The 24214-nt window shown below is 37.0% G+C and overlaps 2 protein-coding genes across 6 annotated transcripts; one reads left to right on the forward strand and one right to left on the reverse strand.

Annotated features, from left to right (window-relative positions):
• Positions 1 to 2212: 2212 nt before the first annotated feature.
• Positions 2213 to 11752, reverse strand: SMCO3 (single-pass membrane protein with coiled-coil domains 3). Of its 5 annotated transcripts, none has more exons than XM_077952500.1 (3): positions 10046 to 11752; positions 6359 to 6515; positions 2213 to 3246 (listed from the first exon to the last, which is right to left on the reverse strand). In XM_077952500.1, exons 2-3 carry the CDS (start codon positions 6412 to 6414, stop codon positions 2553 to 2555), a joined length of 750 nt encoding a protein of 249 aa, XP_077808626.1. In that variant the 5' UTR covers positions 6415 to 6515; positions 10046 to 11752; the 3' UTR covers positions 2213 to 2552.
• Positions 11753 to 19103: 7351 nt separating this feature from the next.
• Positions 19104 to 21309, forward strand: C11H12orf60 (chromosome 11 C12orf60 homolog). Its single transcript, XM_077953675.1, has one exon. The coding sequence runs from the start codon at positions 19203 to 19205 to the stop codon at positions 19935 to 19937; it is 735 nt and encodes a 244-aa protein (XP_077809801.1). The 5' UTR covers positions 19104 to 19202; the 3' UTR covers positions 19938 to 21309.
• Positions 21310 to 24214: the final 2905 nt, after the last annotated feature.

Genomic DNA, 24214 nt, shown 5'->3' on the forward strand with positions numbered 1-24214 from the left:
GCCATCTTGAAACCTCGCGCCCCTCCGCAATCCTTACGTCATTTCCCATTCCTCTGTCCCGCTGTCTCTTAGCGCAGCTCGGCCCTAGAACCATAGAGAATACTCAAGAATTCCAGGACCAGAGTCTCTTCCGGTCCCATACAATACTCCATTGGTTGGTTGTCGGCTAAGAGCCCGCCTCATTGCGCTCATCTAGTACAATAGGAATTGAAAGAAGATAGCTGCTATCTGATTGGCTGACGGTCCTGTCTCTCAAGTTGGAGGCGTTCTGACCTAGTTGCTGGGGGCGTAATGCGTTGACCTGTCCGAGAACGGTACTTTCTGCAGATGCAGAAGCGTTCCGCGTTTTGTGTCTCTTGGAATTACGTTAGTTTTTGGATTTTTATGTTTCTTATGACGCAAGCAGGTGCGATCCTTTAGGGGTGTCTCCGTTTGTAAACGAATACCCAGATAACATTTGCTACTGAGTTTAATCCGCTTTGTAAGCATCAGGTTATCCCATGTGGGCGTCTGGTACGTGTGGAAATTTAATAGACGCGCAGAACAGAACATTTGTAGACCACCTGAACAAATAAATCAGCACCCGTATTAGAGTCGCAAATTGCTTATACGGGCGGTGATTTATTATTTATTTATTAGTAGTGTTCTGAAGAAGAAATACGGGGATACATATGCAGTCGGTTTTAAGTTTATGAGTGGCAAGGTTGATATATATTGGCCGTATTCCCTACTGGTCTATTCACCAGCCAAAAGTCCTCTATGATGTCACTCTACGTACAGGATTATTCACTTAACTCTAGCCTTTGCCCTTTCCTTACCTACTATCCCCTCTTTCCCTGAGTCAGCCCCCACTTATTTCCCTTAAAGGTAAGTTTAAACATTTAAAAAACTATCTTAGAGGGTACGCTTGGTTATTTCTAATCTTAACCAGACTATCCCTTGTAGGAAGTCTATTCTTACCACCAGTTATAAATATTTCAAAATATTGTTGGAGATACATATTAATTTTTGGCAGAATCTTTAAACTGCCCTTGAAGGTAATATGATCGGTCCTATACCTAAACTTACCTTTGTGTTAGGAAATTCTTGATTTGATTTTAGATTGAATTTCAGTGTCGGAAAGCAATGACAAGATCTGGTAGGTTAAAGCTGATAAACCAGGTAAAACATAAAAAAGAAAATAATCTTGAATTTTGAAGATGAACTAAGTTGTAATATTTTGCAACTTGTTTTTTTTTCTTCTTAACACCATATTAGTGGTCATAGTTTTGCAACTCGTTTTGAAAAACAATGCGAGAAGAGAAAGAGAAAACAAACTGTTTGTTGGAAATATTAAAGTCTTTCATGTAGCTAAAATTTTTCCTGTAGCTAATATTATTAAGATAGGCTGAGCAGTTTTTATTTCAATACATTTCTTGTACTTGGATGGGAGAATCAGCTATAACAAACGCAGTCTGGCATCAACAGCATATTAATAATTTTGTCAGTATAGACTAAAAGAGTCCTCATGGGAATTACTTACTGGCAAAGGATTTAGAAAACAAACACATCTGCAGAGATTCAGCTGAACCATTAATAGGCCTCTATAGCCTTTGGCGTTTTCTAAAATCAGGTAATTAGTGAAATGGCCCACCTAATGCGTCGTGTATCAAAGGCAGCTGCCTCCTTTTTGCTAGTGTTGAAAATGAAATTATATTAATTTTTCTGAAAACATAATAAAGTATGACTTTCCTTTAAATGACAAATGCTTTGAGAGTAGTGACCTTCTATTCTGCATCCTAAATGCATTTTATTCCTGTGAGCTGTGTTTTGCTTGCTTGTCTTTTAAATGTTTCAGTGTTTGAACATTCACTTGAGCGATATTTAATCATCACAATTGGTCAGGGTTGATTGCAGTTACAGAAACAGGACCTTGATGTTTTTAGTTTTGATTTTTACCATTTTCAAATCCATCCAGTTTACATTGTGTAATTAGTAGACTTTTATAGATCTGTTTCCTGTCCTAATTGAAGCAAATTGTTACAAATCATTTTTCAGTCTCTTCTAGTTTATGAAAAACAGATTTACTCTGATGGTCAAAAATATGATAGTATTTCTGTCTCATTTGAAGGCCTAGGGTTTGTGTCTAGGCAGAAGTTACTAAGTATGTCCCCTTATAACTAAATGATGTTTGAAGCTGGTGGTAGAAATGAAAGTCTCTGCAGTCAACGTAAAATTTAAGAATTTTAATGAAATTAGAAAAGGAAAAAGTAACCTCTATACTTGCTACTCTATGACAGCATTTACCCCAATGTTGATCTGGTAGAGCAGGGTGTGAAAACATCCAGTGGGATAATTTTTTTTTACCTCATAGCGTCTAGCACCAACTCATCCAGGCATTGGCTCTAAACTCATCTAGTCATCTAGTCTTGGCATCCCCAATTTCCCTCTCCAAATTGTTTATCCTATTTAAGTCCATATTGGAAGCTTATAGAAAATGAACCTAATCAAGGAAGCAAACACTGTTACTGAAAAGGAAGCAGAAAAACTTCAGTGGCAAATAAGATGGCTGTTCATTTCATTTGGTGTTTCACTAGATTGGTGACCTCAGTAATGGCATGATTATATTTTTCTGAGGCTGACTTGAATTCCACCAGATGCTTCTCATAACTTTTGATGGCTGCTTGAAGCTGTGTTTTTTCCACTGCTCCCAGGATGGCACGGACAATCATATCTATGCCAAGGCCAAGAACAGCAACTCCAATACTACCAAGGAGAGAAGCACCAATTTGAGCTAACACAGTGACCAGCTTGTTAATTATGCCAGTTGTGATATTTGAGCCCACAAGTTTAACAGCGACTGCACTGGCTGCAGATGTAGCTTCTCCCAGGATGACCGAAATAACCTTTTGCACTATTGCAATTTTCTCTGTTTCCCTTTCCTTAATATCCTGAAGCTTTCTATAGAGGGTTGGCTCTAGCTTGTCTTTTAGTGCTTCATCAACCTTTTGCAATTCCTTTTGGATTTTCATAATGGCTTGGATGATGATATCACAGTTTTCTTTGATGGTCCCATCTCTTTTCATCTCAATGAAGGCCAGCCTGCACCCCAAGTGCGTATTTAGAACCTCAGTCAGCTTATTGGTGACATCGAAGCTGTCAGATAAGCAATCAAGGAGCTGTTGGTGAAGACGATTTACTTCTTGCCGCCTCTTTGGGTTCTCTGGGTAGAGGAAGTCACTTTGGGCCATATTTCCAATATGATCGCTGAAAAATAAAATGGTAAATTTTTACTGAAAGTCTTAAAAAACGTCTGCTAACTGCGTAGAAGGGACTAGGAAATCTTTTTCTTCATGCATAGCAAAGAAGCAAGATGCTGTGTAAGGAGAATTCCTCAGAACACTCAAGTTTTTTGTTTTTTTTTTTAGAGAGAGTCTCACTCTGTTACCCAGGCTGGAGTGCAGTGGCGTGATTTTAGCTCACTGCAACCTCTGCCTCCCAGGTTCTAGCAATTCTCCTGCCTCAGCCTCCTGAGTAGCTGGGATTACAGGCACACACCACCATACCCAGCTAGTTTTTTGTGTTTTAGTAGAGACGGGGTTTCACCGTGTTGCCCAGGCTGGTCCCCAACTCCTGAGCTCAGGCAGTCCACCCCCTCGGCCTCCCGAAGTGCTAGGATTACAGGCATGAGTCACTGTGCCCAGCCTCAGCAGGTTCTTTAAAACAGTTATTGTTATGAAATTTGGAGTCAGTGTATGGAAAATGTAGGCAACATAATACAACCCTTTGAAGGATAAATTAAGGTATTAGATTTTGTGGTGGTGGGAAATATTCATGTTTATCAGGCATCTGTTTATTAATAAGCATGATTATTTCTAGGTAATATTTAATAACTTTTATTTGAAACAGACCCCAATTTGAAATGCTTAGCTCTTGATTACTAGTGCTCCTTAGTTTCTCCAACCCCTAGTCATCACATTGACCACACCTACCGACTGATTTCTCTGAATTTACAGGGCTGTTTTTTGTGTTTCAATACTTGGTTATTTTCACTTAAAATATTCAAATTACTTTATATTTCTCTATAGGCAAGTTATTTGTTTTCTAAACCTAAGGGATATCCAAAGGCAACATATATATCATGCTAGAATCTTTAAATAATTTTTTTCTTGTGATAAGAGTATATACTCAAGACTCTTTGGATTAAAATTTCATGTGAGGAGAAGGTAGGAACTATAAATACAAAAATTAGTCAGGCGTGGTGGTGCACGCCTGTAATCCCAGCTACTCTGGAGACTGAGGCAGGAGAATCACTTGAACCGGAGGTGGAGGTTGCAGGGAGCCAAGATGGTGCCACTGCACTCCAGCCTAGGCAACACAGTGAGACTGTCTCAAAAAAAAAAAAAAAAAAGTAGTGAAAGTACATCATAGAATGAATAAAATAACTTGACAGGAGACTTCAGCATTTGTTCTTTTGGCCCATGGTACCATTTAGAGAAAACAGTCATGTTCTTCTGTGTTTATTTGGGTGAAAAATCTAAATTTGAGCCAGTAAGAGCACGATGCTACTCAATATGCATACTTTGAGTAGCCTTTCTATGTGGCTGGCACTTTTTTAAAAAATTAAACTCGAGAGAAAAGAGAGAAAAAATGGAGTTCTCTATGCATATCCATGTGGAATCTGGCACAGTCTCTTTTTAAGTAAACAACATCGTAATTAACTTGGACCCTATGTCTTCTAGCACCACAGTTCTTATTCTGCTTAAGGGGAACCTCAGAAGCATGGAATGAAGGAATGAAGATGTTTTTCTTTCAAGAAAGTAAACCTGAAAATAACCTATCCTCCAAATCATATGGATATAATTTGGAAACGGAAAAGGGAAAATTTTTCTGAAATTGTTTAGAAACATAAATAACCATGTATGTTGTTAGATTTAGAAAAATGCACTGGAACCTCCTGGCAAAATAAACTACCATGGTCAGAAATTCATTTTTATCCTTGATTCAAATCCAGCACACATGCACATATATACAGGCAGGCACATGTGTAACAGACACACATTTCCACAAAACAATACTTAGAAAATCTCTAATCCAATTCCCTTTAAATAAATTGCTTGTTGAGGATCCAGTAAATATTCTTTAAACACACAATGGGTTGCAAACTGTAATTTGATAAGCACAGATTTGGACTTTGAATTTTATTTTTTCTTCTAGTAATTTTCCATTAAATGTTTGTCTTTTTTGACTCCCGGTTTTCAGATCTCATTATGAAGTGAAAACTCTAGTTTCTGACTGACAGAAGAAAATTAGCTATATTCCTCTTCAGACAGTTAGGCGAGAGGAGTTTCCTTATCCTGAAAAAGTTGAAAATATCTCTAGCAGCTATCATATGCCATTATATGAAGGCATAGTTTCCAGAAAAGGTGGGTGGTTTTATCTACCTCAAGATAAACAAATGGAGAAATGAACCTTCCTCCTGGATGGGAGGCAGAATGCTTCCAAGTGGTCGGCTCCTTTTCGGTTAACTCATTTTTTTAGCACAACTTCACAAATTAATCGTAGAATGTTTCTGAAAGACTGAACAGGTGAGCCTTATTTTTTTCAGGAAAAAAAAAATAGAACTCTTCTCCCCCCAGTATTAAAACACCATAAAAACAAAAGAGTAAACAGTATGGTACAGGAACAAGAGTCAGTGAATTAATGGAACAAATTAGTCCCCAAAGCAGACTCTTCTATCCATTTAATAATAATAAATTGTAGACTCTCAAATCAATAATAATCAAAATTATTACTCCATAAATGGTTCTGAGTCATGGGCTAGACTTTGGAGTTAAAAAATAATAACAACGTTGGTAGTGTCATAATGTAGAAAATTAAATAATAGCTAGAAGAAAATGGATAATTTTCAAATATCTGTATGGAGAAGGACTTTATAAGCCTAAAACCAATGAAAAAAAAAATCACATGCAAAAATTTGACTAATAAAGATGGCCAATGTAAAAAGAACTGAAAACAAGCTGGGGAAAATGCAAAAAAAGTACTGTTATTATTTTTAAAATGCAGTGACAATCTAATATATAAATGAGCAAACAACCCTGAACAGAGTACAAAAAAATAGTGTCTAATAAAATGGTGGGAAAAGTTCAGTCTTACTAGAAATCAAAGTGTAAGACACTGTATGTTTTCAACTACTAATGTGTTTCCTCCTTTTAAGTAGTCATGCTCTTGCACTTGCACTCTTACACTCTTCTTCATAGGATCTAGATATCAGTTCATGACTTTGTTCCAATAACAAGTTTGGCTAAGAAACGTTATGATGTGCTAAGAATTGTTTCCCTTATAATGAAAAAGGACTTTTATTCTGAGTCAGACTTACCTTCCTAGCTTTTTTCCTAAGGGTAGGAAGTGGGGAGGGTTTTCTTCTGCTAACATATCTTCAGCAGGCCTGCCACCACACCTGCTCAGGTATGTCTGAGCTCCAGCTCTGAATACAGCTCCAGGTTATTTCTACACCCCAAATGAGATAAGGAGCACTGGGCAATTAGGAAGAGGAGAGGTGGGGATTGAAGGTGAAACCATTGAATTGTGTTTTGGATAGGTGAAGTTTGAAGAGCTTAGTGAAGAAGGCAATTGTTAATTCATTAACAATTCGTCTAGTATGTTAGTACTTACCACGTGTAAGGTCATATGCTAGCACCACTCTGCAAACCATACAAAGGTGAAAAAGACATGGTCCTTGCTTTTTTGGAATTTCTAATCTAGTTAGGAAGTTAAGACAGATTTGTAACTATAATGTCAAGTTGAAAGTAATATGTCGTACAAAATTAAAGGTATAGTTGGTATTTGACTTGTGCAAATCTGTTTTAAACAACCCATACTTTAATATATAATATATTGGCACTGTGGCCATATGGAAACATTTAGTCATCTAGTAAGGTTAACAATTTGTAAGCTTTCAAGTAGATATTCTTAAATATGTGCTTGACAGTTGAGGAGAGGTTGGGCACCACATGGAGAACCATAGTTGGCAGGGTGCAGTATTTTCATTATTGCTCTTAACAATTTAGTTCTGACTCCCAAAGCGGTAACTCCACTCAGCAAAACAAAAGCCTTGCAATTACTTGGAGTCACCCTTCTTAAAGGTCAGAGTTGTTACTCATGCAAGCTTCAAGTGATATTTTACAAACAACCCATAATATTGTGCCCGAGAGGAGTTCTGTGCCATATATTTTCTCCATCTTATTCCATTTTCAGTGACGACCTGTCACTTTCAGAGATTGTGGCACCAGCAGCAAGTAGTATATTTAATCCAGCTCTGGTTACACCCATTCTATGGTAAGTTTGAACTTTTACATAATTTGAATTATCACATGATGGTGCTTCCTGTCAGTGAAAAATTGCACTTGGGGAATTACCATCCACTTTTGTACAGAGTTTATGCTATTATTTGAATATTTTACTGTAGTTATCCATGAAATGGGCTCTGTAGTGCCCTGGAGCAACTGCTGGGGAACTGCCAGCCAGCAGGTGGAGCTCTTGGTCTCTGGGACTCTCGTTTTTCACCTGGGCCTTTGCTGGACTGGAGCAGCTGTGCTTTCTCTTGCTCTTCACATTTGGGATCTGGGTGGGTAAAATTTTATTTGATGACAGAGTTCTGTTGCTAAAACAAAGTCTGGAAACTTTTGACTTGTTATTTTATTAAAAAATGACAAAAACATCTGAAAGTGCTGATGCCATTGATCAGCACACCTTATGAAATGAAAATAGAGACAGAGGTTAGCTTGAGATGGATGCTTACTGCACCTAACCTTGTCACTTTTTTTGAATTGAGAAGTCAACATTTAAGATTAAAGAGCATATAAGATATGGTAGAAATATACTGATAATTGTATCTAAAAGTTAAGGTTTATTTAATGACACCATACAGTTGTTTTAGTTTTTCAGAAAAGGAGCCACCTTACAAAATGAAAATGTATTGATCGTCATATGTTCAAATAAAACTTTTTAGGATACTTCGTGAATAACAGTAGTGCGTTGACTGTCAAGTGCTAGTGAACTTAGAAATTAATATCAAGATGATTAGAGAAAGCTTCATGGATAATGCAATATATGATTTGTGCTTTGATAGATGGTATATTATGGAGAAATTAAAAGTGAATGGTTTGGTAAAACAAATAATTTTTTAATATATACTTATTACCAGTAATATATAAACTTTTTTAAATAGAGGAGAAAAAACACCCATAAACCTACCATTTTATTTTTGATTTTTGTTATTCCTTTTCAAAATTTGTTTATATGCATAAGTATCTTTATAAATTTATCATAATAGTATAAGTAAAATTCATCATATTAATTTACTTAACACTTTACCCTATTTATAGTTTTAAAAATATTTTATTGGTTGCATATACTATTCCCTATCTTTACCGTAGTTTAATAAATCCAAAATTGTTTCACTATCACAAATAATATTCTAATAAGCATCATGATACCCACAGATTTTTTTTACTCCATTATCTGGATTATTTCCTCAGCATAAATACCTAGAAGAATTACATAATTAGTGGCATAAGTAATGGGAATTAAATTTTTATTACTTTTGATCTGTATCGTAAACTGCATTCCAAAAGCTTTTTCTGTGCTACCCCAAATAAAGTTTTAGAGTAGGATACTGGGTATCCTGCTGTAAATTTTTTACAATTTTTATTTTAGATTCAGGAGGTTCATATGCAAGTTTGTTGCCTGACTATACTGTGTGTTGCGGAGGTTTAGGGTGTGAATGATTCCGTCATCCAGACACTAAGCATAGTGCTGGTATCTTTCCAAGCCAGAGATAGTCCTGCTTAAATATTATTGATTTGCGAAGTGTAAGGTTAAATTTCAAAAAGAGAAGTTCTTGCCTGTTTGGAAATACAAACTGAAAATGTTTACAATGAAATGAAATGGTCTCTGAGATTTGCTCGCAAATCATCTGGAAAGAATAGTGGGGTAGGGTTACAGAGGAAAAAAGATTGGCCTTGTTTTGATAATTTTTAAAGCTGAGTTATGGGTACATGGGAGTTTATTATATTATTGTCTCCACCTCTGTGTATGTTTGAACTTTTCTTATAATAACAATTAAAAAAGAAAGAAAGGAAAATATGAGCCCGTCTAAACCTCTGATGTTTAGTCATTAGTGCTCTCTGAGGTTTTACGTTTCTTCTTGCTGTCACTTTTCTTCACTGTCCAAATGGGGTTTTGCCATCATGCACAGTTCCCTTATTTGGGAGTGTGGAAATAGGGTATAGGTAAAATCAGGAGCTTTTCAGGAGAAAATAACAGCTTCTAACTAGTTCTGAGTCTCCTTTAATTCAAATAAAAACTGTGGCCTTTAATTAAAACAAAAATTGCTCATGATGTGATGATATACTTTCTGATATAAATTCTTTTAAAAAATGTTTCTGAGCAGAAAGAAGAATATTAAAGTCATTCATCAGCATTTATCAAGTGTTCACTGGTGAAACCTCTACTGTATCCCTTGAGGCATTTGAAAAAGACAGTGTTCCTTGCCCTCAAGATGATAACGGCCTGTTTGGAGACACACAGAAAATGCTCAGAGATATTTAGATAGAACATAATTTATGAAAGAGTACAAGTACTATACATTTACCAGTATTAGATTCCACATTCATCCTTTTGCAGATAGGTTCTGAGTGCCTATATTAATATTAATGACATAAAAGGAAATGGTACTATGCATATAAACTTCACACATTCACATAGGTATCATTTTATCCTTAATCCTTCTTAAAATTGATGTCTTTACTGCTTCTCTTCCACTCTGACTTAATCAGTCCTAGAAATTGTTAATTTTCTTCCTTCTCTGCTGTCTTCAGAGAAGGCACCAGGGAAGGTTCCTTCCAAATCACAAGGAACGTGTCATGGGATCCTCTTATAACAAAGCTGCTTTTTTTACTTTATTTTATTTATGGTTAGGATTCAAGACTGACGGCCTGTTTCAAATTCCTCCTCCTATTGAGAAACAGAGTATTATATCAATAGAAATATCCACGTTGCTTACCTTGCTGTGTTTCTGAGTTCCGTGGTCCCAGCAGTTGTTGAGGAGTATTGTTAACGTGCTTTTTCATCTGGTTTCCTCTGGATATTTCTGGTGGAATGTGATGACTTACAGACTTTGCTGGTCTCTGCTGGGTCCCTCTGCCTGTCTGGTTTATAGGCTATTTCTATGTGGCTTGGACCTCAGGATTCTTTTATCTCCTATTGATAAAAACTTAGTCTATGGTATTAAGTTATATAAATTGAAAGACTAATAGTGTGTAAAACTTATTTTAAAATTTCTGTTCTTTAATGGACTTTTTATTTTTGAGAAGTGCTATATAACTGAGCTAATTCAATTCAGTAGAGAAGATGGCTCTTTGATTGCAGCTCTCAGATTTTGGGGTTTTATCTTGTCAACTGTTCCAGATATTAAGTTTCTGTTAGCTTCTGTTGCATTTGTACCTCTCACTGTTGCTGATTATTTAAATTCTCAAGAGATATAAATGCAGTTACTTGCATCCAATTTTTTTTTTCTTTTCTTTCCAGCTAGGAGTTCTCCTCTTTATCACTCTTTCTCTTCCTATGTTGGTGAATTGTCTTGACAGTATAAAAACCTTGAAGTCCAACTCGAGTCTTTTCTCCGAAAGCTCAGATCAGAGTTTTCCCTGCTGCTTCTTCCGGCTTCTGTCTTCAGACCTGTTAATTCCTCCGCAGCAAAGACACCTGAGTCACAGGGAAATCACTCAGCCCCAGTGTAACTTAATGAAAGACAGCAGGCTTTACCCTCAGACAGTCCTGGTTTTGTGTACTCCAAGTACCACTTACTGGTCATGTAACCCTAAGAAAGTCACTTAGCCTCTCTAAGTATTCCCATTGGTGTAATATGAGTATTAGTTAATAATTTATGGATTTTCAGAAGGTTTAAATGGGATAATGTTTATAAAGTAATTGCCATAGTGGCTGATATGTGGCAAAATCTTATGAAATGGTAGCTATTCATATATTAACAACAGTATCTCCTGGTGGAGGGGAGAGGAGAATGGGTGGGTACAGGATACAGAATCAAAATGCCAGACAGGAGACCTTAAAATCTAAAGATGCTGCCCAGTGATCCTAAAGAAGGGCTAAGTGGGGTCACTTTTCTACTTTTGTCCCAGTGGATCATCTTGCCTTGATGTATCCAGGGCCCCACCATGTATGGACGTGTGGCCAGTGTATCTGAACTAGGTATGGATGTTAAGTAGGATTTTAACAGATGTTTGGGGAGGATGGCGGTATAGAGGAGATAATACAGATGGAGGAAACACTGAGAGCAAAATTGTAGAACATTTTCAGGGAACAAAATCCGCCATGCTGGTGATACAAGGTGTAAGTGGGAGCAGTTAAGGGAACGTAAGTCATGGAAAATTGAAAACAGTTTGTAGATAGCCTTAAATGTCATGCTAGGAAATTGTATTTCATTCTGTAGGTAATAGTGAACCATTAAAAAATTTCTTTTTATTATGGGGCAATATTTGGAGGTTTGGATTTCAGGAAGGGTACATTATGTAAACTTGATTAGTAAGTATGGACAATAAAGCATGAGTCACCAATCCCATTACCTACAGTATCTAGAAAAAATATGTCTGTCTCTTACCCTGTCTTAAAACAGTTGCGTTTTGTTTCTGAAGAGGCTATTGTTGAAGAGTACCATTTAACCCACTTGTTCCTAAGGTGTTTGTTTCTCTCCTATTTCTACCCTTCTTAACATTTATTGCCTACTCATCCACTCCTTTCTCTCCTACCACATAGTAGCCTAAGTGGAGTTGCCAAAATTAGGGATAAACAGTAACAACGCAAAAGAATTATTAGAGAAAAACTAGAAGCAATATTGACTTCATACGGAGCCCCCTCATCAACTTGAACTTCTTTTTTCTGCAATCAGTTTCTCAGGTTGAAAACTTGAACTTCTTAAATCTTTCTTGACTACTAAAGCCAGTATTGCCATCAAATCAATAGTCAGAACTGAACTGTAGGAAGGAGGCAAATTTTCTTAGTGTAGATCTTGGAGTCAGGGTGGTTTTAGGGAATCAGGAAGGCTGATTTGACAAGTTTCACTGCTGGATTGACAGTGGTGGGAAATGAGAGTGAAAGCAATAATATCTCCAAACTTATCTGCATGTAGCTCTCACTTGATAGTTTCTTTTATTTAGAATGCTTTATTTTCCCCTTTATTCTAAAGCTCATCCCCTTCTTTTCCTAAAAAACTCTGCTCAAAAAGCATATATTCCATGATCCTGAATAACCTGCCTGGTTCAGTTATGATTGTTTCAACAATTCGCCAGCACTTATGAATGTTGCTCTTAAAAAAAAATCAAGCAAACCTAAAAATAATCACCTTTTTGACCCAATAGCCTCCTTTATCTCTCTTTTCACAGTTAGACTTCCCAATTGGGTAGTGTACATGCATTGCCTCTACTTCATTTTCTCCATCAATTTTCCAGTATTTATAATCTAGCTTCTGCACATATTCCTGCCTCTTGCAAAATTGCTTTTCTAGCATTGCCAATGGCATTGTAATGAGTAAACATAATAATTTACAATGTTTATCATACTTGCGACATTTGAAATTGCTGATCAGGTCTTTACATTTTCTTTTTCTTTTCTTTTCTTTTATCTTTTTTTTGAGACAGAGTCTCACTCTGTTGCGCAGGCTGGAGTGCAGTGGTGCCATCTTGGCTCACTGCATCCCCTGCCTCCCAGGTTCAAGTGATTCTCGTGTCTCAGCCTCCCAAGTAGCCGGGATTACAGATGTGTGCCACACCCAGCTGATTTTTGTACTTTTTAGTAGAGACGGGGTTTTGCCATGTTGGGCAGGCTGGTCTCCAACTCCTGGCCTTAAGTGATCTGCCTGCCTTGGTCTCCCAAAGTGTTGGGATTACACTAAAATAAAATACTTAAATATAAATACTTAAATATAAATCTAACAATATATGAGCCACCATACCCGGCCAATTTATCATTTTTTCTTTAATGGATATACTTTTGGTATCATACATATCAAAGGACTAATCAGCTAACCAAAAATTACAAGATTTTCTTCTGTTTTATGGTTTTGTGTTTTTATATTCATGTCCCATTTTGAGTTAATTTATGTATGTATATGGTATGACATAAAATCAAGCTTTATGTCTTTGCATATGGGTATCAGGCTTTTCCAGCACCATTCGTTGAAAAACGCTAAACTTTCTTTTTTTGTTGTTATTTCTTTTTTGTGTATGTTTTTCTTTATTTCTTCTAAAAAAAAAAAAAGGATACATGTGCAGAATGTGCAGGTTTGTTACGTAGGTATACACATGCCATGGTGGTTTGCTGTACCTATTGACCCATCCTTTAAGTTCCCTCCCCTCACCCCCCACTCCCTAACTGGCCCTGGTGTGTGTTGTTTCCCTGTCTGTGTTCATGTGTTCTCATTGCTCAACTCGCACTTATGAGTGACAACACGCAGTGTTTGGTTTTCTGTTCCTGTGGTAGTTTGCTGAGGATGATGGCTTCTAGCTTCATCCATGTCCCTGCAAAGGACATGATCTCATTCCTTTTTATGGCTGCATAGTATTCCATGGTGTATATGTGCCACATTTTCTTTATCCAGTCTATCATTCATGGGCATTTGGGTTGGTTCCAAGTCTTTGCTATTATAAATAGTGCTGCAATAAACATACATGTGCATGTGTCTTTATAGTAGTGTGATTTATAATCCTTTGGGTATATACACAATAATGGGATTGATGGGTCAAATAGTATTTCTGGTTCTGTATCCTTGAGGAATTGCCATACTGTCTTCCACAGTGGTTGAACTAATTTACATTCCCGCTAACAGGGTAAAAGCATTCCTATTTCTCCACACCCTTGCCAGCATCTATTGTTGACTTTTTAATAATCTCCATTCTGACTGGCATGAGATGGTATCTCACTGGTATTTCTCTGATGATCAGTGATGTTGAGCTTTTTTTTTTTTTCATACATTTGTTGGTCGTGTAGAGGTCTTCTTTTGAGAAGTGTCTGTTCATATCCTTTGCTCACTTTTTGATGGGGTTGTAAATTTAAGTTCCCTGTAAATTATGGATATTAGACCTTTATCAGGTAGGTAGATTGCAAAAAATTTCTCCCATTCTGTAAGTTGCCTGTTCACTCTGATGATAATTTCTGTTGCTGTGCAGAAGCTCTTTAGTTTAATTAGATCCCATTTGTCAATTTTGGCTTTTGTTTCAATTGTTTTTGGCATTTTTGTCGTGAAGTCTCTGCCCATACCTATATCCTAAATGGTACTGCCTGTGTTTTCTTCTACGGTGAAAACACCTAAACGTTCTATATTAAATTGCCTTTGCATCTTTGTTAAAAATCAACTGACCGGCCAGGCATGGTGGCTCATGCCTGTAATCCCAGAACTTTGGGAGGCCAAGGTGGGCAGATCACGAGGTCAGGAGATCGAGACCATTCTGGCCAACATGGTGAAACCCCGTCTATACTAAAATACAAAAAAATTAGCCAGGTGTGGTGGTGCGCACCTGTAGTCCCAGCTACTTGGGAGGCTGAGGCAGGGGAATTGCTTGAATCCGGAGGGGCGGGGGTGGAGGTTGCAGTGAGCTGAGATCGTGCCACTGCACTCCAGCCTGGTGACAGAGGAAGACTCCATCTCAAAAAAAAAAAAAAATCAATTGACCACATTTGTGGGTCTTTTTCTAGACTTTCTATTCTGTTACGTTCATCTACATATCACATCACCAATACCATACTGTCTCAATTACTGTAGTATATCTTAATATTAGATTGTATGAGTCTTCTAGCTGTTCCTTTAGAAAAATCTTTGTCTATTCTTGTTCCTTTACATTTACATATATATTCTAGAATTCACTGTTCTATATCTATAAAGAATCTTGATGGCATTTTTATTGTGATTGCATTAATTCTGTGGAGCAATTTGGGAAAAATTGACATCTTAACTACATAAGTCTTCCAATCCATGGACAGAGTTTGAGTTGACATCTTTGCTTTATAGGGTCTTTCAATTCATGGACAGAGTTTGTCTCTCCATTTACTTACATTTTCTTTGATTTTTTTTTTTACTTCAGAATTTTTTTAAAATCTTAGTGCACAGATTATGCACATATATTCTTAGGTTTATATTTAAGATTTTATTGAGAGAGTATTATAAATGATACTTATAAAAATGATTGGTTCCCTATTGTTCATTCCTAGTGAATAGAAAACAGTGGATATTTGAATGCTGACCTTGCATCTGCTAAAATTACTAATAGCTCTAAGAACTTTTGTGTAGATTCCTTGGGATTTTATATGTAGATATCATGTCTACAAACAGAGGTAGTTTTATTTCTTCCTTCTCAATTTGAATATTTTCTTTTTCTTGTCCTACGTCACTTTCTAAGATTTCCAGTATGATATTAAATAGAACTGGTGAAAGTGGACATACCTGACTAATTCCTGGTCCTGAGGGGTAACAATTAGTCTCTTATTATGTTAGCTGTGGTTCTTTGTAAGAGCCCTCTATGATTAAGGAAGTTTTCTTATATTCCTAGTTTGCTAAGAATTTTAATTATGAATGGATATTGAATATTTAAAAATGCCTTTTCTGCATCTACTGATGTGATCATGTGGTTTTTCTTGTTTAGTTTGATTTTTTAATGTTGAACCAACTTTACATTTTTGGGATACACCTTAAATTGGGTGCGATGTATTATTCTTTTTATACATTTTTGGATTGGATTTGATAATATTTTGTTGAGGATTTTTATGTGTATGTTCTTAAGGAATATTGGTCTAGAGTTTTCTTATTTTTCTACAATGGTAGCCTTATAAAATGAGTTGAGAAATATTCTCTTGTGGACTTTGGGAGGCTGAGGTGGCTGGATCACGAGGTCAGGAGACTGAGACCATCCTGGCTAACACAGTGAAACCCTGTCTCTACTAAAAATACAAAAATAAATTAGCCAGGCATGGTGGCGGGCGCCTATAGTCCCAGCTACTCGGGAGGCTGAGGCAGGAGAATGGCATAAACCTGGGAGGCGGAGCTTGCGGTGAGCCGAGATCAGGCCACTGCACTCCAGCCTGGGGGACAGAGCAAGACTCCATCTCAAAAAAAAAAAAAAAAAAAAAAAAAAATGAATTAGTCTCCCTTTCTGTTTTCTGGAGGATATTGTATAGAATTGTTATTCTTTTTTAAATGATTGTTTGAATTCACCACTGAAACCATCTGTGTCTTGAATTTTCTCTTCTAGAAGGTGTTTAACTACAGATACAATTTCTTTAAGAAAAATAGGTTTATTCAAGTTTTCTGTTTCTACTTGGGTGAGTTTTCATAGCTTGTGTCTTTGAAGGAATGGGTCTATTTCATTTAGATTGTTGAATTTGTGCACACAGAGTTGTTAATAGTGTTCTCTCATTATCCTTTTTATGTCTGTAGGGTCAGTAGTGACATCTCATTCTTTATGTTGGTAATTTGTGTTCTCTCTCCTTTTTTTGGTCAATCTGTCTTGAAGTTTAACAATTTTATTGGTTTTTCTTTTCAAAGAAACACCTTTTAGTTTTATTGGATTTTGTCTATTTTTTCTGTTTTGAATTTCACTGATTTCTACTCTTTATTTCCTTTTGCTTACTTTGAATGTTTCCACCTTCTTTTCTAACTTAAGATAGAAGTTAAAATTATTCATTTTATATCTTCATTTCTAATATAAACACTTAATCTACAGATTTCTCTCTAAGCACTGCTTTAGTTTCATCCCACAGATTTTGATATATTTTCATTTTCATTCAGTTCAAAATATTTTCTATATTTTTGTGACTTTTTTGATTATTTAAGGGTGTGTTAATTTATAATATTTTGTAGTTTTTCGTGTATCTTCTTTGTTGACTTCTATTTTAATTCTATTAAGAGAACATTTATTGTCTTTTATATATATCAGAAAAGCTGCTGGAATTTTTTATTGGAATTGTGTTGTTTTTATAAATTAATTTGAGGAATACTGACATCTTAGCAATATTGACTGTTTTGGTCCATTAACAATATATATCTTTCTATTTATTTAGGTCTTCCTTAATTTTTCTCAGCAATGTTTTACAGTTCTAAGTGTAGAGATATTTCATCTCTCTAGTCAGATTTATCTATAAATATTTCATATTTTTAATGATATTGTAAAAGTCATTGTTTTAATTTTAATTTCTGATTTTTATTTTATTGCTAATATATGGAAATACAATTGATTTTGTACATTTGATCTTGTATTTTTCAACCTTGTGAAACTTAGTTATTAGTTCTAGAAATGCATATTTAATGTAACTATTGATATGCTTAGATTAAGTGTAACATTTATTATTAGTTTTCTGTTTTTCTGTTCTGTTTTTAAAATTTCTCTGTTTTCCTTTTCAAGCCATCTTTTGAGTAATATAAGTAGTTACTTAAATAATTGTGAAGTTTCATTTTAATTTGCCTATTGACCAAAATCTGTATTAGTATCCTAGGGCTGCTATCACAAATTACCACAAACTTAGTGATTTTAAACAACAGAAATGTACCCTCTCAGAGTTCTCAAGGCTGGAAGGCTGAAGTCAAGCAGGCCCTTGCCCCTCTGGGGGCTCTGAGGGAGAATCCATTCCTTGCCTCTTCCAGCTCTGGTGGCCATCATCAGCCCTGCATGTGGGGCCACATCACCCCCATCTCTGCTTCCATGGCCCCATTGTTTCCTGCTCTGTTTTCAGTGGCTACTCTAGAGATTATAATATACTTCCACACTTCACACAATCTGCTTAGAATTAATATTTTATCACTTCAAGTGAAATCAAGAAGTCTTTCAGCTACATAAGTCTCCTTACCCTCTCTCCTTTATGATGTAATTGTCATATACATTGCATCTACGTGCATTGAAAATCCCAGCAGTGCTATTTTTTGGTTATAATTTTTGCTTCTTTCTGTGGTCTGCCACCCACTATTTGATTCCCAGGGGTCCCCTTTCCTGGTGTTCTGGCTGGAAAACAGTTTCAGCTCTTCCCATTGCAACTGGTTCTCATCTTGGGGCAAAGCAGTGAGAGAAAGGAGCCTGCAAGATCACTACCACCATCCCTGCATGACAGTTGCTTCTGCCCAGGGTAGAGTGGGAAGAGTGAAAAGGGGTCCACCCCATAAGGACAGCCTTTTCACTGCCAGTTGGCAGGAGCGGGGGCAAAGGACTGACTGACCTCTGCTGTGCTTGTGAGATGTGTGTGGGGGTGGGGTGGGGAGTAGGGGATGGGGGTGGGTGGCATTGCTGTTACTTCCTAGCACTTGAAGTCAGAAGTGTTTGGGGCTGCCTCCTGCTCATGACTAGTTGAGGGCAGACAGAGGGCTAGGTCGGTGGGGGTGGGGGGCTACCATTTTGCTGCCGGCAACTAGATCAAAAGGGATCTACCCGGCAGAGGCCCCTGCTCCTGATTTGCTAGGCAGAGTAGGTTTTTTTTGGAGCTCTCCCTGTTTGGGCATGTTCAAAGTTCTAATTCCAGGTGGTCCTAGAGCCCAAGGTGGGATATATAGGAAGGAGGAAAAGACAAACAACAACAACGACAACAAAACACCCACCCTCAAACAAAAAGTCAGAGAGCTTCATTGCTTTGTTGTCCTTTCAATGCCGTACTCCCTACTTCCTTGGTCTTTTGTCATCTAGCTTTCAGCATTATCTGATAGGGATTTTATATATTCAGTTCAGATTTTTAGTTGTAATCAGTAGGAAAGATTGGATGGAGTGTGCTTAGTCTACCTTAACTGGAACCAGAGACCCTCTATGTAATTTGTAAAGATTTATCCAATATTTTTCACTACACTGAATAGTTATCAAGGGTAATATCCTTGAGTGTAGTGTAATTCAGTATGTGAATCTATCCATATATTTGGGATCCAGCATACAGTATTTGATATGTGGTATAAATTCAGTGATAAAACCCTGTTCTACTCTGTTTTAATTATTTTTGTGATTTTTTTTATTGAAGCAAAGTATCATTTTTGTTTTAATGTTTGTATAGCTTTCCTGCACTTGGCAGGAGTTATCCTCATATTTAGACTATACTTTCAGTTTTTTATGGTTGCCAAATCGACTTTTAGTTTTCATTGGGATTACTGCTTTGCTTTGCAGTGCTGAAACTTCTTTGTTGAAGAGATGTCTTCAGAGTCAGAAAAGGATAAAGAGAGACTGATTCAAGCTGCCAAAATGTTCTTCTTTCATGTACAAGATTTTGCTTCTGTCACAAACACACTGACTGAGTTGTTTAACCGCAGTATGAATACTCAAATCCTTTTGATGGCTGTGAAAAACAATAGTAACATTAAGGATTTTTTTGAGCAAATGCTCAAAATTTTTAAGGAGATGCAATCTGTAGTGGATGCAAAACATGACAAAATTCAAAAGGAGTCTTTAGGTTCCAAGGTTGCAATGGCCATGTACTCTGTGTTTCAGAAGGGTACCAATGTAGAGGAGTTGCATCAGTCAGCTAAAGAAGTGTTCAAAAGTGCCCATACACCAGTCATCATCTCTGCGCTAAACAGCAGTAACATCCTTGGGAGTTTGGAATCTTCTCTTTCACACTTGATGAAATTCCCCATCATGAATCTTCAATTAAGTGACTTCTATACAGAAGACACCAAAGAGCAATCAGATGTCACCACATCTGAGAGAAGCAGGAGTCCAGATTCTTCCAAAACCACTATGATAGACACCTTGAAAAAACTGCAGGATGCACTAAAAACTGAGGATTCCAAAAATCCCATTGAGTCAGCAGCAGATTTGTTGGAACAAATTGTCAAGGCTATGGGACCAATCTTAGAGATTCTCCAAAAAGCCATAAAGACTATGGAAATGAATATTTCTGTGTTTAAGAAAGCCAGTGACAAGTAGGGATACAACAGAACTGTTCATTTCTGTCAGGAAACTAATTCAAATCTTATGGTTTTTCATAGTGGTTTCTAAGATCTTTTGGTGCCAAACATGGTATGTTAGAACATAAGTACACGAAAGTCATCTGGCAAAACATTTACCTGTAGTTTTGCTTTATTAAAATGAAAATAAATAATTCAGAAAGCCTGTTTGAAATGTCAGTCACTAAGAAGAATATATTGTTGAGAAAAACAAGGTGGTATTACATTTGAGGATGTTTCTAAATATTATGTTTCATCTTAAAGCATAATTAAAACAACCCTAAAGTAGTTCCCACTCAACTATTCCATTTCCAGTGAGAAGTCCAGGTAAACTGTAAATGTTGTCATTAGATAGACAACCTAGGCCTGGGAAACAAAATAAACTCAATTTTTGTCACTCATATACCAATTTCTATATACTTCAGTACCTTGACGATCAGAAGCCATCACTAAATATTTTAGATACGATTCATTCATAAGTAAATAAGAACAGTGAATGAGCAATAGTAGACTTTTCTTGCTTATGTGAGTAAGACTAGAGCAGATAGTTCATTCTCATTTGTCTCCTTCCGAGGTCTTATGATTAGGAGATTAGAGGTGGAAAAATGGAGGTACTCTAGCCTTTCACAAAGAAAAGATTTTCACAGAGAAAACACTTGCAGAAGTAGAATATCTGAGATATGTTTGTATTTAAAGAGATGAGATAGGACAATATCTTTGTCTACCATAAGTCTTTGGTTCTCATGCATTGTAAATGAGTGTGTACTCCTAAGATTGGCCTTGAAGTTAACTATTTCACATGATACCTGATAGAAACTCTGTTGAGAATAGGAAAAGCAATGATAACTCCAAGCCAAAGTCATCATTGTAATTACTACTGTCATTTAAAATAAGGAATCCCTTCTCCATCCTCAGACAAATGGTAAGAATTTCAGAATGTTTGGTAGGGAGGGTCAAGTGGATTTTGACCATTACCAGAGCTTGGAGGTCCTGGAAAAAAGGATGAGTTTCAATACATTAACTCTCATTTTCTCTCCACAGCAAAGCTGAAATCTTGCTTATTTGTAATAGGTTTCTATTAAGAACTCTATTGTTTTGAAGAGGATGTTAAATTGATTCATTTGCTGCCATCACCTCAGAAGAAATATACACACACACACCCACACACACACACCCACACACATACATATACACACACACACACACACAGAGGGTGAGAGAGAGGAGAAGGGAGACAGGACTCTCATTTTGCTACTTTTTCTAGACCTATATGTGTCTAGGGTTTCAATCTCCTTTTAGTCTTAGAATTATGTTTCAGAATGTTGCATGCAACAGCTAGGGGGATTCATATGGAAGTGAATGAGACAAAGACCAAGAAAAGTCTTGGTGCAGAGTCTTTCTGTGAAGTGACTGGAAGAATGGCTGGTGGCAGTTCACAGGAAGTCCTTGCCAGATGCCAGTGGGAATGACAACCAGGGTGTTAGAGATGGGAAGTGCCCATTTCAATAAAGATGAATGGTCTTCAAGTGCTGGTGGCTGTTGTTAGGCTGGTGATCACTTACAGTGTTTCACATTTTCCCACTACTGGGTACCACCAGTCTGACCACTCTAATGACATCATGTCTGCTACTGCCTCTTGGCTTATGGAAATACTGAGGAAAGGCTGTATTTTTTCTCAAACCTATTACTCACATTTAATGTCTCTCAAATACTTTGGTTGTGGGTTCCTCTCATTTTCTCTAATATCCTTCGATTTTTGAAGAACAAAGTGGGGTGGACTCACGTGTTTCTATGCTATGCCTGGTCTCATTCCTCCTCTAGGCTGTGAACATGGCATGGCCTAGCTGTTTGAATGAAGCATAAGTAGGGAGGAAAAAGTGAACTGCCACACAACAGAACACAACACATGATCATTTACTATTATAAAAAAGGAAATCCTATTCTACTTGTATTTTTTTTCTTTATCAGTTGCCAATGTTTGCTGCATCTTGGTATTTCTGAAAGCACCTAATTCAATAAATGCTTGTTGAATTTTACCAAATCAAGAGCTAGTTCATTCAGTGTAAATCAATTTGATTAATATCATTAGACAACTCAGTACAAGAATCCTGATTCTTCCAGCAAAACAAACTCTACTGAAATTTTCTTTCATTGGATTTTTAAAAAAAAGAGTAAATAGAGGACTTCAGGATAATCTAATAAGCATATTAAAGAGAACACTTTGTTATAAAAATAAAGTATTTCATGGGTTGAGTATTTTTACTTTTTAAATTTTTCCTGTTTCAGTCAGCTTCCTCAGGGGAGAGATGCATGTGTTTCTTTAATAAAATTACTATAGGATATAAGTATTCCTTATAGCACAGTCTCTGTTAACAATTGCATGAATTTACACATATTTGAGCATCCACTTTATCTTTGAAAGATATCCCAGCCTAACAAATTTATCCCAGCAGAAATTACAGTGGAATTTCTAAAGCTAGTCTCTAAGAGTAACTTAGACTTTGAATCAATTTAAATCAATACTCTATAGACTCCTTGCTCAAAAACTTTGACTATAGGGAGAGACTGAGGGGATGTGAACCATGTACATTTATCCTTAACCAAACTCATGAATCTGCATAATTTTAAGAGAATAGTTTCTGTCTCCAGAGATTTGATCTGTAAAACAGCAGCAGGAGTTAGAACTAAGTTATTTTTTTTAGAAACTTGGCTATTCCCCTAAGGATCATAATCATGTAAGTCACAGTGTTCTCAAATGTTGGTGTATAGCAGAATCATCTAGAAGACTTATTAAAACAGACTGTTCAATTTCTGATTCTGTAGTCTGGGATCGGGCTCTAAAATTCACATTTCTAATGAGTTCTTAAAGGATGCTGTTGCTGCTTGTGCCTGGAGAGTCAACGCTTTAGGAGAATTGTCTTACTCAGAAAATTATGGCTTCTCATTGGAAATCAAATGCTTTTGGCTGACTTTTTAGCTTCACTGAGTGGCTTCCAATTGCCTGTCCAGCCCACATTACCCCTCACTCTCTGCCAGACCTGTCTGCTCCCTGACCTTATGCTGTACATACATCGATCATTCTGTATCTGCTTCTATTTTCTACTTTCCTCTAAATAAAACCTCATCTCTGATAGAAAGTTTTATCTAACCATAGGCCAGAGGAACCACATTTTTGTCTCAGCTCCAAGAATTTAATATTTGGCCTTGTTTTGGGCACTACACACTTGGCACATACTCTTTCTTGTTTTTTTCTCCTTCCGCTCACCCCTTCTCCCAGGCTGGAGCCCTAAGGACTGGTTCAAATGCAGCCTCTTACTTAAAGCCTTCCAGCTGTCTCTTCTTGCCTAGGTTGGAAGAAATCTTTCTTTTGAATTGTTTTAAACAGAAAACTTGATTTTTGCCTTTTTTTTTTTTTTTTTTGGCCTTTCACTTGTGGCTTGCTTATGTTCTTAATTTCTCCCAAGAGATTGTAAACTCATGAGAGATCTGGCCTAGTGTTCTCAACTTTTAATCCCCAAAGTGCTTTGTACATAGTATGGCTCAATACATGCATTTCTATGGCACAGGAAAAATGTACTTAAGATGTTGGTTGGCTTTTCCCAACATAGCATGTCATTACTGACTCATCAATGCTCACTGGAAAAGCTTGCTCCCAGAGCCATGCCCCCAGGACTCTCTACTAGGTAGCCACCAAACTGCCAAAGACCCTATCCTATGCAAGTCACATAAATTGTCTGTTTGTAGAAATTCTTTCTTTTTTTTCTTTTTTTGAGATCGAGTCTCACTCTGTTGCCCAGGCTGGAGTGCAGTGGTGTGAACTTGGCTCACTGCACTACCTCCAGCTCCTGGGTTCAGGCAATTTTCCTGCCTCAGCCTCCCAAGTAGCTGGGATTACAGGCGCACACTACCATGCCTGGCTAATTTTTGTATTTTTAGTAGAGATGGGGTTTCGCCATGCTGGCCAGGCTGGTCTTGAACTCCTGACCTCGTGATCCATCCTCCTCAGCCTCCCAAACTGCTGGGATTACAGGGGTGAACCACCATGCCTGGCAGAAATTATTTCCTTTTATTGACCGTAGAGGCTACTGCAACTAGGTGACAGAGGTGATTTGGCCCTGTTAGTTTCAAATCCCAATGTAAAGAAGGATAGTACAGAGATGCCTGAGCTCCCTGCTGGGTAATTTTATGTAGCTTATTCCCCATTCTGTTTCTTTGATCATGACACAGGCCATTCAGGAAGTCCCATGGAGAGTAAAT

Source organism: Macaca mulatta, chromosome 11, assembly GCF_049350105.2.
Source record: "Macaca mulatta isolate MMU2019108-1 chromosome 11, T2T-MMU8v2.0, whole genome shotgun sequence".
NCBI lineage: Eukaryota > Metazoa > Chordata > Mammalia > Primates > Cercopithecidae > Macaca > Macaca mulatta.